At 48.0% G+C, this 15,197-nt stretch overlaps 1 protein-coding gene across 2 annotated transcripts; it reads left to right on the top strand.

Annotated features, from left to right (window-relative positions):
• Positions 1 to 323: 323 nt before the first annotated feature.
• Coq4 (coenzyme Q4) lies at positions 324 to 13,460 on the top strand. Of its 2 annotated transcripts, XM_045160065.1 has the most exons (7): positions 324 to 407; positions 494 to 625; positions 3,504 to 3,600; positions 4,134 to 4,236; positions 10,523 to 10,652; positions 12,355 to 12,448; positions 12,860 to 13,460. In XM_045160065.1, exons 1-7 carry the CDS (start codon positions 338 to 340, stop codon positions 13,029 to 13,031), a joined length of 798 nt encoding a protein of 265 aa, XP_045016000.1. In that variant the 5' UTR covers positions 324 to 337; the 3' UTR covers positions 13,032 to 13,460. The 2 variants fall into 2 exon arrangements, with proteins under 2 accessions (XP_045016000.1, XP_045016002.1); XM_045160067.1 differs by lacking the exon at positions 12,355 to 12,448.
• The last annotated feature ends 1,737 nt before the right edge of the window (positions 13,461 to 15,197 follow it).

Here is a 15,197-nt window from a genome sequence, read left to right as displayed (position 1 = left end):
TTGGGTTAAATTGGGTCTTTAATTCCAGCACCCAGGAGGCAGAAGTAGGTGGATCACGGGATGGCCTCGAACTCGCTGTAGCCTTTTCAGTTCCTGACCCTAATGCCTTCACCTCCACCAGGCGTGCGGGTTAAGTCTGATCTCTGCGGCAGTCAAGTGGTGTACAGAACACGTGCATTTAGCCATAGGATTCTCTGCGGGGCACAGGCGGGCGTTTACCTTCAGAAAGCTACGGACAACGCAGTCGCGATGCAGTCTTTTGACTTTTCTGGCGCTCCATCCAGCCGACCTCGACGCGCCATCAGGCCCCGCCCACCGCCCGCCCGCATCCGCTGCCATGGCGACGCTCCTGCGCCGGGCCCGCCGCCCCCTTCGCTGGTCTCCCGGCGGCCCCTGGCCTGCCACAGGTAAGCGGCACGGTGTCCCCGAGCGTAAACGGGAGAAGCCAGAGGTCGGCCGGCCCCCCTCACCTCGGCCCTTTGCCTCCCCGCAGATGTGCTCCTCAGGACCCGGAGCCACGGTGCCCGCCGGCTGTACCCAGACCACATCCCCACCTCCCCGCTGCAGAAGGCGCTGCTGGCCGCCGGCTCGGCGGGGATGGCGCTCTACAACCCCTATCGCCACGGTAAGCCAGGGCTCCGCGCTTGCGTCCCGGCAGTCAGTCCTGACCTTGGATAGGTCACGACCTCTGTCAAAGCTTCCGTTTCCTGGTGACGACAGGGGAGTAGATCCGCCCCTGGCGTCCAAACCTGGGCTACACCTTAGGACGCTTGCTTCAGTCGCGCCAGAATCACTGAATGGGCTAGGCCTCGGGAGAGGAGGAGGAAAGGGGAGTGGATTCTGCACGTCAGCCAACTTTATTTTTTTTTTTAATATATATATTTTTTTACTTGATAGGTAGAGAATGGGCACGCCAGGGCCTTCAGCCACTGTAAACGAACTCCAGATATATGTGCCCCCTTGTGCATCTGGCTTACGTGGGTCCTGGAGAATCGAACCGGTATCCTCTGGCTTTGCAGGCAAATGCCTTAACCGCTAAGCCCCACATCAGCCAATTTTAATTCTCACTCAGCCATACTGAGAATTTCTGGACTAAAAGACATATAAGTACCCCCATAATGTTATAACTTTCCCGCAAGGAATTGACTGCACCGTTCTAATATTTCTGCAGGATATTTATTTATTTATTTGAGAGGGAGAGTGTATGTATGGGCGTGCCAGGGCCTCTTGACACTACAAAAGAACTCAGATGCTTGCACCACTTTGTGTATCTGGCTTTTATGTGGGTACTAGGGAATGGAATGGGGGCAGGCAAATTTTACAAGCAAAAGCCTTTAATCGCTGGGCTTGGTTGTGCACATCTTTAATCCCATCACTTGGGAGGCAGAGGTAGGAGGATTGCAGTGAGTTTGAGGCCACCCTGAGACTACAGAGTAAATTCCAGGTCAGCTAGAGCTATAGTGAGACCCTACCTTAAAAAACAAAACAATGCCGGGCGTGGTGGCGCACGCCTTTAATCCCAGCACTCGGGAGGCAGAGGTAGGAAGATTGCTGTGAGTTCGAGGCCACCCTGAGACTCCATAGTGAATTCCAGGTCAGCCTGGGCTAGAGTGAGACCCTACCTCAAAAAAAAGGGGGGGGGCTGGAGAGATGGCTTAGCGGTTAAGCGCTTGCCTGTGAAGCCTAAGGACCCTGGTTCGAGGCTCAATTCCCCAGGACCCACGTTAGCCAGATGTACAAGGGGGCGCACACATCTGGAATTCGTCTGCAGTGGCTGGAGGCCCTGGTGCGCCCATTCTCTCTCTCTCTGCCTCTTTCGCTGTCTGTCGCTCTCAAATAAATAAATAAAAATAAACCAAAAAAAAAAAAAAACAATAAAAGAAAAGCTACTAATCGGTGAGCCATCTCCCCAGTCCCCCGTTAAGGTGTTGTTTGTTTGTTGAGTCTTGGTCTCATGTACCTCAGCCTGGCCTTAAACTCTTTAAAATGTTTATTTTAGGACTGCAGAGATGGCTTAGTGGTTAAGGTGCTTGCCTGTAAAGCCAAAGGACCCAGGTTCAATTCTCCAGGACCCACACAGGCCAGATGCACAGGGTGGTGCATGCATCTGGAGTTCGTTTGCAGTGGCTGTCTCTTCCCTTTCACTATCTTTCTCAAATAAAAATTAAAATATTTTCTAAAATGTGTTTTAAATGTATTTATTTGCAAGCAGAGAGAGAGAGAATGGGTGTGCCATGTTCTCTAGTCCCTGCATGTGCCACTTTGTGCATTTGGCTTTATATGGGTACTGGGGAATCAAACCCACATTATTAGACTTTGCAGGTGAGTGCTTTAACAGCTGACCCATCTCTGCAACCCCATGGCCTTAAAATCTATGTAGCCAAGGATGACCTTAAACATCTGATTTTCCTGCTTCCACCTCCCAAGAGCTCAGATTAGAGGTGTGCACCACCTTTCATGCAGTACTAGAGGTGGGATCCAGGGCCTTACGTATGCCAGTCGAGGACTGTACCAACTGAGCTACATCCCCAGCACCGTTATGTTTTTTAACTTATTATGTATATGTGTATGAGCACACCACTGCCTCTTGCCACCATAAACAAAATGTATTAGACACATGTGCTCACCTTTTTTATGAGGTAGGGCCTCATTCTAGCCTAGGCTGGCCTGGAACTCACTCTAATCTCAGGCTGGCCCGGAACTCACAGTGATCCACCTACTTCTGCCTCCTGGGTGCTGGAATTAAAGGCATATGCCACCATGCCCAGCACAAATAAATATCTTTTAAAATTAAGAAAAAGAATGATAGCACCTGGTGTGGTGGTGCAGGCTTTTATTCGCAGCACTCAGGAGGCAGAGGAAGGATTGCTGTGAGTTCCAGACCAGCCTGAGCTAGAGCAAGATCCTACCTCAAAACAAAACAAAACAAAACAAAAAAAGGCTGGAAAGGGCTGGAGATGGCTTAGTATTTAAGGTGCTTGTCTGTGAAGCCTTAGGGCTCAGGTTTGATTCCCAGTACCCACATAAACCAGCTGCACAAGGTGGCACGTCTGTCTGGAGTTTGTTTGTAGTGGCTAGAGGCCCTGGCATACCCATTCTCTATCTACCCCATTCCTTTTTCTCTCTTGCCCAAATAAATAAAAATGGGGGCACTGGAGAGATGGCTTAGCAATTAAGGTGCTTTTCTGCAAAGCCTAAGGTCCCATGTTTGACTCTCAAGATCTCATGTAAGCCAGACACAAAAAGGTGAGGCAAGTGCAAGGTTACACGTACCCATTAGGTAGCTCAAGCATCTGGAGTTTGATTTCAGTGGTTGAGGCCCTGGTGAGCCAGTTTTCTCTCCCTCCCTTCTCCCCTCCCTCCCTCTCTCTCTCATTCTTGTGCATAAAAAAAAAAGGCCAGTGTGTTAGGTTTGCCTCAAATAAATAATAAAGCAATGCTTAATCCAAGTCAGGTAATACAGACCTAAGATTACCCATCTCTACCCACTTCTGTCATTTCAGACATGGTTGCAGTTCTAGGGGAGACCACTGGACACTGTACCTTGAAGGCCCTCAGGGACCAGATGAAAAAGGATCCAGAAGGTGCCCAGATCCTACAGTAAGTTCCAACTCTGCCTAGAGTTTTGGGAGCATTCCTTAGGGGTCCTGATCTCTACATAGAGTCACACATCAGTCTTCTTCGCCCAGGGGGCTCTTCAGAGTGGTGGGGCTTACAGCACAGATTTGGCTCAACGCTGGGAGCACACATACATGTGTGCACAACGATGACCTCTGGGTTGTGCAGTGGGCGGCCCAGCCCAGTACTAGCCATAGGACTGACCTTCATCAGGCTCCCTAACGTGCTAGTTGTACCCCTCTTCACACACTGGCTGGACCCGTGCCCTGCCTCTTAATCTTTGAGAGTGCCCTGATCACATCTGAAGCCTCTCTCCCTAACGCGATGGTGCCCCTGGGACATAGCAACCAGGTGGTTGGTTCAGCATGTCTCCTCAGTCCTTGATATTGGCCTGGCCAGTAGTAGCTTCACTGCTGCTCTGTCCATACTCCCACCCAAAGCTTCCTCCAGGTGGGCCTTTCACTAGCCGTTGTTGACACCCTTCCAGTATCCAAATCCTGCATTCTGCCTTTCAGGGAGCGTCCTCGTATTTCACTGTCTACCCTTGACCTGGGTAAGCTGCAGAGCCTGCCTGAAGGCTCCCTTGGCCGCGAGTATCTCCAGTTCCTAGATGTGAATGTGAGTTTACAGCTTCTGTGCATCTGGCAGTCACCCTGGGAGTGGGAACGGAATGATAACCTGAGGCAGGAGATGCCTGAGCTGCTGTCATGGCAGAAGTGCTTTTCAGGCTTGTGTCCAGGCTATGCCATCTTGTGTGGAAAAGGCAAGTGGGCTGGGAACATTACTGCAAATGATGGCACTGTGTGGTGGTTCTTGACCTCCAACTGTTGGCCAGACATCAGGCTCATCCATGAGCTCTGAATCCTCCTAACAACCCAGTCAGGTGTGTTCTGTTGTCATCCTCTTGCAACACATGAGGAAACAGAATCAGCAGTGAAACAGCTTGCTAATGTCATTCAGCCAGGGTTCAACGCCAGTTGTGGTCTGAACTCCTGTACTGTGGATGGCCTGTTCCAGGGACATTGCCCTCCTAGGGTGTGGCAGTCCAGCCCCAGGCGGGGAGGATGGTGGAAAGAAGGTTCTCAAATACTGCAGATCTCATTTATTCAGCATGTGCCATGTGCTGTCCAATGTTCGATGAGCTTGAGTATGGCAGGCAAGGTCCCTGTCCTTGGGCAGCTTGTGTTCTACTTGGAAAAGATATTAGAAAGTAGTAAGAAAAACCAGGCATGCTGGTGAGACCCTACCTCGAAAAACACAAACAAAAAACGTGTGTGTGTGTGTGTGTGTGTGTGTGTGTGTGTATGTGTATGTATAAAAGAATGTAACTAACAGACACTGTTCCTAGTCATGGGGACATGAACAAAAGCAACAGAAATCCTGCCCTTGGGGAGCTTACAGCCCAGGAGATAGGTGCTCTGAGGGAAACAAGATAAAAGGACAGAGGTTACTCTGCACTTCTGATAGGATGGTCAGGAGAGGCCCTTCTGAGAACACTTGGAAAATGAGGAGCTGGTCCTGTGGAGCACTGGGGAAGAACACTGAGCAGATAAAGCAGCAAGTTCAAGGACTTTGTGTTTAAAAAAAAAATTGAAAGAAAGGCAGGCATGATGGCACATACCTTTAATCCCAGCACTCAGGAGGCAGAGGATTATTGTGAGTTCAAGGCCACCCTGAGACTACATAATGAATTCCAGGTCAGCCTGGGCTAGAGTGAGACCCTACCTAGAAAAACAAAAAACTGATAACTGGGCGTTGTGGCGCACGCCTTTAATCCTAGCACTTGGGAGGCAGAGGTAGGAGGATCACCGAGAGTTCGAGGCCACCCTGAGACTACATAGTTAATTTCAGATCAGCCTGGACCAGAGTGAGACCCTACCTCGAAAAAACTAAAAAAAAAAAAAAAAAAAAAAAAAAACCTGGAGAACAGGGTTATAACTCAGTGATAGAGTATTTGCCCAATATTCACAAGGCCCAGGCTTCTATCATTATTACAGTGAACAAAAACAGAACAGTGAATTCCAGGTCAGCCTGACTAGAGTGAAACTTTACCTCGAAAGACCAAAAAAACAAAAAAATAAATACCAAGAGGAGTGAATGAGAGAGACCTACACTACAGAGTTAAGCTGAGAGATCAGCTGGGGCCTTAGGAAGGAATCTGTGTTTTATAATAGTCATTGGAAATCACTGAATTACTGGAAGATAGATAGATAGATAGATAGATAGATAGATAGATAGATACATACATACATACATACATACATACATACATACATACATGTATGTGCATATATATATATATATATATATATATATATATATATATTATTTTTTATTTTTTTAGGTAGGGTTTCACTCTGGTCCAGGCTGACCTGGAATTCATTCATTCAATCCTCCTACCTCTGCCTCCCAAGTGCTGGCATTAAAGGCGTGTGCCACCACATGGAGCAAGAAATCACTGGAAGGTTTTGAACAAAATAGTAACATGAAGCCGGACATGGTGGTGCATGCCTTTAATCCCAGCACTTGGGAGGCAGATGTAGGAGGATTGCCATGAGTTCGAGGCCACCCTGAGACTACATTGTGAATTCCAGCTAGAGTAAGACCCTACCTTGAAAAAACAAATAGTAACATGTTCTGATTGATTGCTCTTTGAGTTTATGTGTGTACATGTGCACACGGAGGTCAGGGGACAACCTTTGGTGCTCTCGGGAATACCATCCACCTCTTTGAGACAGGATCACAATGGCCTGAACCTCACAAACTAGGGATTCTCCTGCCTCCACCTCCTGCAGTGGGATTACAAATCATTGCTGCTGTGCTAGCTTTTTAAGTGAGGTCTAGAGATCAGATTCAGATTGTATTTTATTTTATTTATTTGAAAGAGAGAGAGTAGCCAAGTGTGGTGGCGAATGCCTTTAATCCCAGCACTCGGGAGGCAAAGGTAGGAAGATTGCTAAGAGTTCGAGGCCACCCTGAGACTACATAGTGAATTCCAGGTCAGCCTGAACCAGAGTGAGACCCTACCTCGAAAAACCAAAAAGAAAAAAAAAAGAGAGAGAGAGAGAGAGAGAAATGCTGATAGAGAGAGAGAATGGGTGTGCCAAGGCCTTCAGCTGCTGCAAATGAACTCCAAAAGCATGTGCTACCTTGTGCATCTAGCTTACATGGGTCCTGGGAGTCAAACCTGGGTCCTTTAATTTTGCAGGCAAGTGCCATAACCGCTAAGCCATCCCTCCAAGCCCTTAGGTTCTCAGTTTTTGGAAGGCAAGCCAGTATATTACCCACTGAGCTTTCTCCTCATCCCCACAACCCGATTTATAAAGAACCTTAAGATACAGCTGCCTGCCTATCTGTCTCCTCCCGGGATCTTTTATTTATACATACACACCCTGGAGTCAAAGAGCCAGAAAGCTAGTCAGACTGAAGGAAAATGGTGAGCAGAGGTCACTGTAGGACAGCTTGATGGGTCTTGGTTGAGAGCTGTCCTGGGCCTGGGCTGTCTCCCAGCAACTCTGGCCCCTGTCCACCAAGTATCAGTAGAAGCTCACCTCCCCCAGTGGTGACAACAAATAGACTTCACAAAGGTCCCCTGATAAGCAGTTGAGAACTACTGTGCCTTAGTAACCTGTCCCTTACCCTCACCTGACACTTGGCCTGGCAGAGTAATCATCTGCCCTAATTTATGCCATCTCTCCGATTTCCCCAGATTGTGCGTTATTTCATCAGTGGGAACCCTGCTGCAGCTACCCACCCCAAGTGGTGCCCAGGAGGGACAGCTTCTGCAGGTCCTGCAGCCTTCAGCCTTGTGGCTCTGGAGGGGCAGGGCTCACAGACAGGGATGTGCCAGGACTATCATGTCTGCCTTACCCAGCAGCTGTTCTATTAGGGTGACATCCTGGAGATAGGGCATTTCTGGATTAAGGAAATCGGTGTTAGAGGGAACTCCTTTACCTGATGGGATTTAGGTAAAGGTTCAAGGTGAGGCTACAGGAGCTGAGGTTGACATGGCTGAAAGCAGGTGTGGGCTGTGGAGTTAAGAGGAGCAGAGATCATATTCCATCTTTTTTCCCCATTTTACAACCCTGGGCAAATGCTCACCTGAAGTATGTGGACACAGCCTTTGTCTCTAGAACATTTAAAAATGCTCATTGGTTGTGGACTTTAAATAAATCTACTGGCTTTGGAATCCAGACTTTGTTCCAACCTCTGACTCAGCAACTGTATTTCCTTTGTTTTCTTGAGCAACTTGGTTATCTTTCTTACTTGTGTCTGATAGCATCTACTTCATATTCACTGTGGGCACAAAGTATGGCACTGTAAAAAGGATGTGATATGCAGCTGACATGAAGCAGACTTTTCAGCTGCTGTTGCTGTGATCACTTCTGCTTCACAGGCAGGAGGAAATACAGATGTGTTTGTGTGGGTATTTTGGTTGGCTGATTTTTTTTAAATATATGTTTTATTTATTCATTTGAGAGGGAGAGAGGGAGAGCCTCCAGCCACTGCAAACGAACTCTAGATGCATGTTCCCCCTTGTGCATCTGGCTTACATGGGTCCTGGGGAATGGAACCAGATCCTTTGGCTTTGCAGGCAAAGTCCTTATCTGCTAAGCTGTCTCTCCAGTCCCATTGGCTGGGTGTTGTGAGGCAAGGTCTCACTCTAGCTCAGGCTAACCTTGAATTCATGGCAGTCTTCCGTTCTATCCCAAGTTGCTGAGATAGCATGCATGAGCCACCACCCCTGACTAGAAAGGAGATCTTGAGGCCTAGCAGAGCGACAGATTCATACCAAACATTTCACTGAGCCAGCAGCCCCAATTTAGTGAGGACTTTCAGATCCTTCGGCTTCTGGAAAAACTGAATCATGCCTTGGGAACAAGCAGACCATGCAACCCCACTATGTGCAGGCACTGCTGAGGACTCAGGCAGAGGCAGGCTAGTGAGGACAGTTGCCCTCCCTGCCTGGGGCCACAGAAATGCTCAGAGCTGACCATCACGAATTAAAGAGATTGTTTAGACTGGGTTATATATCAAGACCATGTCTCAGAAAAGAAAAGAAATCAAACATGGTGGCACACACCTGTAATCCCAACACTTAGGAAACAGAGGCAGGAGGAATTCCATGAGTTACAGGCTACATAGTAGTACTTTCTAAACAAAAAGATGTTATTCATCCAGGCTTTAGATCAGGCACCAGAGTTACAATAGTGAGTAAAATGGCCAGCCTTGCCTCATGCCACAGCACCCCATAAAAATAGAACTCAAACCACATGGGTAAATAGGTAAAATTAATTACCTAATTACGTTTTTTTGGACAGTTTTATACACATTTTAATTAACTTTATTTTAATATTTTATTTATTTATTTATTTGAAGGAGGCAGAGTGAAGGAGAGAGAGAGTGAGAGAGATGGAATGGGTGTGCCAGGGCTTCCAGCCACTGCAAACATACTCCAAATGCATGTGCCCACTTTGTGCATCTGACTTACATGGGTAGTAGGGCATTGAACCAAGGTCCTTTGGCTTTGCAGGCAAGTGCCTTAACTACTAAGCCATCTCTCCAGCCCAGTTAATTTTAATAATACATTTTATTTGGCCTAACATGTAAAACATTACTTTCCTTGTTTATTTGTTTGTTTGTATTTTCTCTCTCAAGGTGGGGTCTTACTCTAGCCCAGGCTGAACTGGAATTCACTCTATAGTCTCAGGGTGGCTTTGAATTCATGGCAATCCTCCTACCTCTGCCTCCTGAGTGCTGGGATTTAAGGTGTGTGCCACCATGCCTGGCTATCTATCTATCTATCTATCTATCTATCTATCTATCTATCTTTATTTATTTATTTATTTGACAGAGAAAGAGGGGGAGAGAGAGAATGGGCTGGCCAGGGCCTCCAGCCACTGCAAACGAGTTCCAGACAAGTGTGCCCCCTTGTACATCTGGCTGTGGCTCCTGGGGAGCCAAACCTGGGTCCTTTGGCTTTGCAGGTAAACACCTTAACTGCTAAGCCATCCCTCCAGTCCTAGTATATATTTTTTTGTGCAGCAAATCTCAGAACTTTTTTTGTCTTGGAAAACTGCAAGTCCATACCCACAAGCCTACTCCCTGGTGCCTCTTCCCCAATAAGGACTTTAGAGGCCAACAGATTACAAACATGAGTGAGTTGAGTGGGTAGACCCACAGGTGTTAATCCCTCTATGCTCCCTGCCTGAGGCCTCCCCTTATGGCATCTGTAGACAAAACAGCAGGGTTTACAGGTGTTGTGTGTTGGGTTTTTTTTTTTTTAATGTGTTTGTATTTATTTATTTTGAGGTAGAGTCTCACTCTAGCCCAGGCTGACCTGGAATTCACTATGTAGTCTCAGGGTGGCTTCCAACTCATGGTGATCCTCCTACCTCTGCCTCCCGAGCGCTGGGATTAAGGCATGCAGCACTACACCTGGCTAAATTTTTGTTTGTTTATTTAAAAGAGATAGAAGCCAGGCATGGTGGCTCACGCCTTTAATCCCAGCACTCGGGAGGCAGAGGTAGGAGGATCACAGTGAGTTTGAGGCTATCCTGAGACTACATAGTGAGTTTCAGGTCAGCCTGATCTAGAGTGAGACCCTACCTCAAAAAAAAGAGATAGAAAGAGGCAGATTAAGAGAGAGTATGGGCACATGGGCATAACCAGGACCTTTAGTAAACAAACTCCAGACACATATGCCACCTTGTGCATGTGGCTAATGTGGGTCCCCAGGGAATCAAATCTGAGTCCTTTGGCTTTGCAGGCAAGCACCTTAACCACTAAGCCATCTCTCCAGTCCTGAGATGGGTTTTGAGTTTGGTAGGAAGGGTTGAAAGTCAACAAAAAGCTAGCTAGTTGAGCCCTAGAAGGTGTCTAAGGAAATAATCTTGTTTGCCAGAGGGTCTCCCCAGACACCCGAGCACCCACACGCTTTGTGGATGATGAGGAGCTCGCCTATGTGATTCAGCGGTATCGCGAGGTGCATGACATGCTGCACACCCTGTTGGGGATGCCCACCAACATCCTCGGTGAGTGATGGCAGCAGACCCCACCACGTCTATCTGTTGGGGGTGGGTTCCTCACCTCTTTCCACCCATCAGCCAATTCAGTGTCTGCCTTCCCTCCTGCTTTATGTAATGTCACATATCCCACTCCTCCAGAGCTCCCTGTTTCTGAAAGCCTCAGCAACTCCCTGAGGCCTGTAGAAACCATTATCAGCCTGTCTTTACTTAACTTGTTTGTTGTTGTTGTTGTTTTTGAAGTAGGGTCTCACTCTAGTGCAGGCTGACCTGGAACTCACTCTGTAGCCCAGCCTGGTCTAGAACTCATGGAGATCCTCATACCTTTGCCTCCCAAGTGCTGGTATTAAAGGCGTGTGTCACCATGCCAGCACAACTTTTTTTATTCCTCCCCCCCCCCAAAAAAAAAAAAAAAAAACTAGTGTCTTGCCCTAGTCCAGGCTGACCTGGAATTCACTATGTAGTCTCAGGCTGGCCTTGAACTCATGCCAATCCTCCTACCTAAGCCTCTGGAGTGCTGGGATTAAAGGCGTGTGCCACCACGCCTGGCTAACTTTTTTTATTATTTATTTATTTGAGAGAAACAGAGAGAGAGAAAGCATGGGTATGCCAGAGCCTCCTACCACTGCAAACAAACTGCAGATGCATATACCACTTTGTGTCTATGGCTGTATGTGGGAACTTGCCTTATGAGCAAGCACCTTTAACCACTGAATCATCTCTCCAGCCCTGTACCATTTTTTTTTTTTTCATCTGGCTTTGTGTGGGTGTCTGGGAAATTGAACCCAGGCCTGCAGACTTTGCAGGCAAATACCTTTAACCACTGAGCAATCTCCCCAACCTCTTGTTTGTTTGTTTGTTTGTTTTGTTCAGTTTTATTTATTTGAGTGTGACAGACTAAGAGGCACTGAGAGAGAGAGAGAGAGAGAGAGAGAGAGAGAGAAGGGGCACGCCAGAGCTTCCAGCCACTGCTAATGAACTCCAAACACGTGCACCCCCCTGTGCATCTGGCTAACATGGGTCCTGGAGAATTGAGCCTTGAACCGGGGTCCTTAGGCTTCACAAGCAAGTGCTTAACTGCTAAGTCATCTCTCCAGCCCATTTGTTTATATTTTTGTGGTTGGTGTTGTTTTCAAGGTAGGGTCTCACTCTGGCCTAAACTAACCTGGAATCACTTTAGTCCCAGGCTGGAGTCAAACTCACAGCAATCCTCCTACCTCTGCCTCCCAAGTGCTGGGAACATAGGGGTTAATCCACCATGCCCAGTTTAGTATGCCTTTTTTTGGAGAGGATGTTGAGGGAGGGTCTCACTCTAGCCCAGGCTGGACTAGAACTCACTCTAGTTCCAGGTGGACTGGAACTAAAACCACGGCTTTTGCTGGGCGTGGTGGCACATGCCTTTAATCACAGCACTGTGGAGGCAGAGGTAGGAGCATCACTGTGAGTTCAAGGCCACTCTGAGACTACAGAGTGAATTCCACGTCAGCCTGGGCTAGAGCGAGACCCTACCTCAGAAAACCAATAATAATAATAATAATAAAAGAAAGAAAGATGGCTTTTGAGACCATCTACATGCTGACCCCCAAGCCTCACTCTGGCCACTCCCCTACCCCTAGAAGAGGCTTGAGAGGAGCAAATTCCTCTTTGGGGGCTGTCACCACTAGCCACCATCTAGGCAGCTACTTACCTTTCACCCATGCTTTGCCCCCAGGGGAGATTGTGGTGAAGTGGTTTGAGGCTGTGCAGACAGGCCTGCCCATGTGCGTCCTGGGTGCACTCTTTGGACCCATCCGCCTCCGTGCTCAGTAAGTTTTCTGTAGGTGGGCAGAAGTGGGGCTAGGGCTCCAGCAAGAAGGAAGGGTATGCAGGTCCCTCCATGGTTCCCTGGGAAGGATGAGGGAAAGGGAAATTGTATGGAGTAATGAATAACCTGGACCCCGTGGTCTCTTGGCTCAGGCCTCAGGGCTGGGTCAGAATGACCAGAATCAATGGGAATGTGAGGTATAGGGAGTTTGTAGAACTGAACAGGTTTTTATTTAAACTGAGCTTTGGTATATCCAAGATGGTGATTTGGGGTATGCGATTTTACCTCCCTGAGCTTTCCTTCTGCTCAGGTCTGAGGGAGGGTTGCCTGGGAAAATGATACCAACTGCTGAACACAGAGCTACCTGCCTCTTAGGGACCTTACATCTTTTCTTCCCTCTGCTACCCCATAGGAGCCTGCAAGCACTGGTCTCGGAGCTCATCCCATGGGCAGTTCAGAATGGGCGCAGGGCCCCTTGTGTCCTCAACCTCTACTATGAGCAACGCTGGGAGCAGCCCCTGACGGCTCTGCGGGAGGAGCTGGGTATCACGCCGCCTCCTCTGCACATCAGGGGCCTGGCCTAGCCTGGACTCTGGCACAAGAAGGGCCTGGCCTTATTTCCTATGCTCTGCCTCCCTATGGGCAGGGGGCCTTTGCCAGTGCCTGTGTTCCTTCTCTTTGAACCATGACTGTAGGACATCATTTATCATAATTGTCACATCCACTTCTCTATGGCCTTGAGAGCTGGGGAGAGAGCACGCAGGGCAGTGGGGCCCTCAGGCTGCTGGAAGCCGCCCAATGAAAGGCATATAAACACGAAGGTTCACCACCCAGGATCATGCTGATGTTCAGTGGGAAGCCCCTCTTGCGGACACCTTCTAGTCAGGGATTTCTGGGGGCCAGGCTGGTTGTGACCCATGGATTTGAGAGCTGCATCCAGTTCCAAAAACTTGAGCAAAGGGGGGCAGAGTGGGAGGCATCTAGTGCCTGGATAAATAAAGGCTCCCATGAGGCCAAGTCTCTGCTTATCTTCCATGGCCCAGTGCTCTGGCAGCCTTGGACCTTCCCAGTGCTAAGGCACTTGAACTTGAGTTGCTTGTCCTTAGGTTCGGTCAAGCAGACCAACAATCAAGTCCCCAGCTAGCAGAAAACTGAAGCAAGTCTCACTTCTGACTTTTGTCATCAGTTAAGGGAAAAACTAGAGTGTCTGCCTCCTAGGGCTGTGTTGGAGGCTTCCTGCAGTGAAGCACAAAAATGCCACAGAGAAGGACCAAGGGACAAGAGCCATTTAAAATACTTAGCCGGGCATAGTGGCACACACCTTTAATCCCAGCACTCGAGAGGCAGAGGTAGAAGGATCACCGTGAGTTCGAGGCCACCCTGAGACTACAGAGTGAATTCCAGGTCTGCCTGGACCAGTGTGAGACCCTACCCTGAAAAAACAAAAAAATAAATAAATAAAATACTTGCAAGAGGGCTGGAGAGATGGCTTAGCGGTTAAGCGCTTGCCTGTGAAGCCTAAGGACCCCGGTTCGAGGCTCGGTTCCCCAGGTCCCACGTTAGCCTGATGCACAAGGGGGCGCACGCGTCTGGAGTTCGTTTGCAGAGGCTGGAAGCCCTGGCGCGCCCGTTCTCTCTCTCTCCCTCTACCTGTCTTTCTCTCTGTGTCTGTCTCTCTCGAATAAATAAAATAAAAAATAAAATTAAAAAAAAAAGACTTGCAAGAGCTGGGCGTGGTAGTGCACACCTTTAATCCCAGCACTTGGGAGGCCGAGGTAGGAGGATTACTGAGAGTTTGAGGCTACCCTGAGACTACACAGGAATTCCAGGTCAGCCTGGGATAGAGTGAGGTTCTACCTCAAAAACCCCCTGTTGCAGTCAGGTTCACATTGCTGGTAGAAGTCACCCAACCAAGAGCAGCTTCTGGGAAAAAAAGAGGTTTATTTTGTATTACAGGGTTTGAGGGGGAAGCTCCATGATGAAACAACAAACAGTGGTTAGACATCACCCCCTGGCCAACATAAGGTGGACAACAGGAACGGGAGAGTGTGCCAAACAGTTACATGGGGAAACTGGCTATAACACTTATAAGCCCACCCCCAACAATGCACTCCCTCCAGGGGGCGTTAATTCCCAAGTCTGTATCAGCTGGGAAGCTAGCATTCAGAATACCTAAGTTTATGGGGGACACCTGAAGCAAACCACATTCCACCCCTGGGCCCCATAAACTGATAACCATATGTGATATAAAATGCAATACATTCATCCAACTTTAAAAGTCCCCATAGTTTTTATCAATTCCAGTGATGTTCATACATCCCCATAATCCAAGGTCTTTTAACTGAGCCATAATACCAAAAAATAACCATTAAAGAAAACCCAAAATGGCACAGAATAAACATTCACGCTGCAAAAGATGACACTGAGAATAGCAAAGAAATATTCAACCAATATAAGATTTAAAACAGTCAGGGCAAGCATGAACCTGTAGCTTCAAGAATAACAACTCTAGTCAATGACCTGGGTTCAGTTTCCCAGTATACCCATATAAAGCCAGAGACACAAAGTGGCACATGTATCTAGAGTTAGTTTGCAGCTGCTAGAGGCCCTGCCATGCCCTATTCATTCATTCTCTCTGTCTCTCTGCTCACTACCTCTGCTTGCAAATAAATTTTTTTAAATTTTTTAAGAGATTCCTTTTTAAATATTTTTTTTCTGCCAAAGCGAACTATTGCACCAAAACCAAAAAA

The sequence above is a fragment of the Jaculus jaculus genome, chromosome 1 (assembly GCF_020740685.1).
Source record: "Jaculus jaculus isolate mJacJac1 chromosome 1, mJacJac1.mat.Y.cur, whole genome shotgun sequence".
NCBI lineage: Eukaryota > Metazoa > Chordata > Mammalia > Rodentia > Dipodidae > Jaculus > Jaculus jaculus.
Note: the sequence above shows the minus strand (reverse complement) of the source record. Positions and strands in the feature narration are given on the sequence as shown.

Bases quoted from the DNA above. Each gene is read 5' to 3' on its own strand.
- Coq4 (XM_045160065.1), top strand. From the start codon at position 338: ATGGCGACGCTCCTGCGCCGGGCCCGCCGCCCCCTTCGCTGGTCTCCC. The intron at 408-493 runs GTAAGCGGCACG...GCCTCCCCGCAG, and splicing joins CGGCCCCTGGCCTGCCACAG to ATGTGCTCCTCAGGACCCGG. The intron at 3,601-4,133 runs GTAAGTTCCAAC...TCTGCCTTTCAG, and splicing joins GAAGGTGCCCAGATCCTACA to GGAGCGTCCTCGTATTTCAC.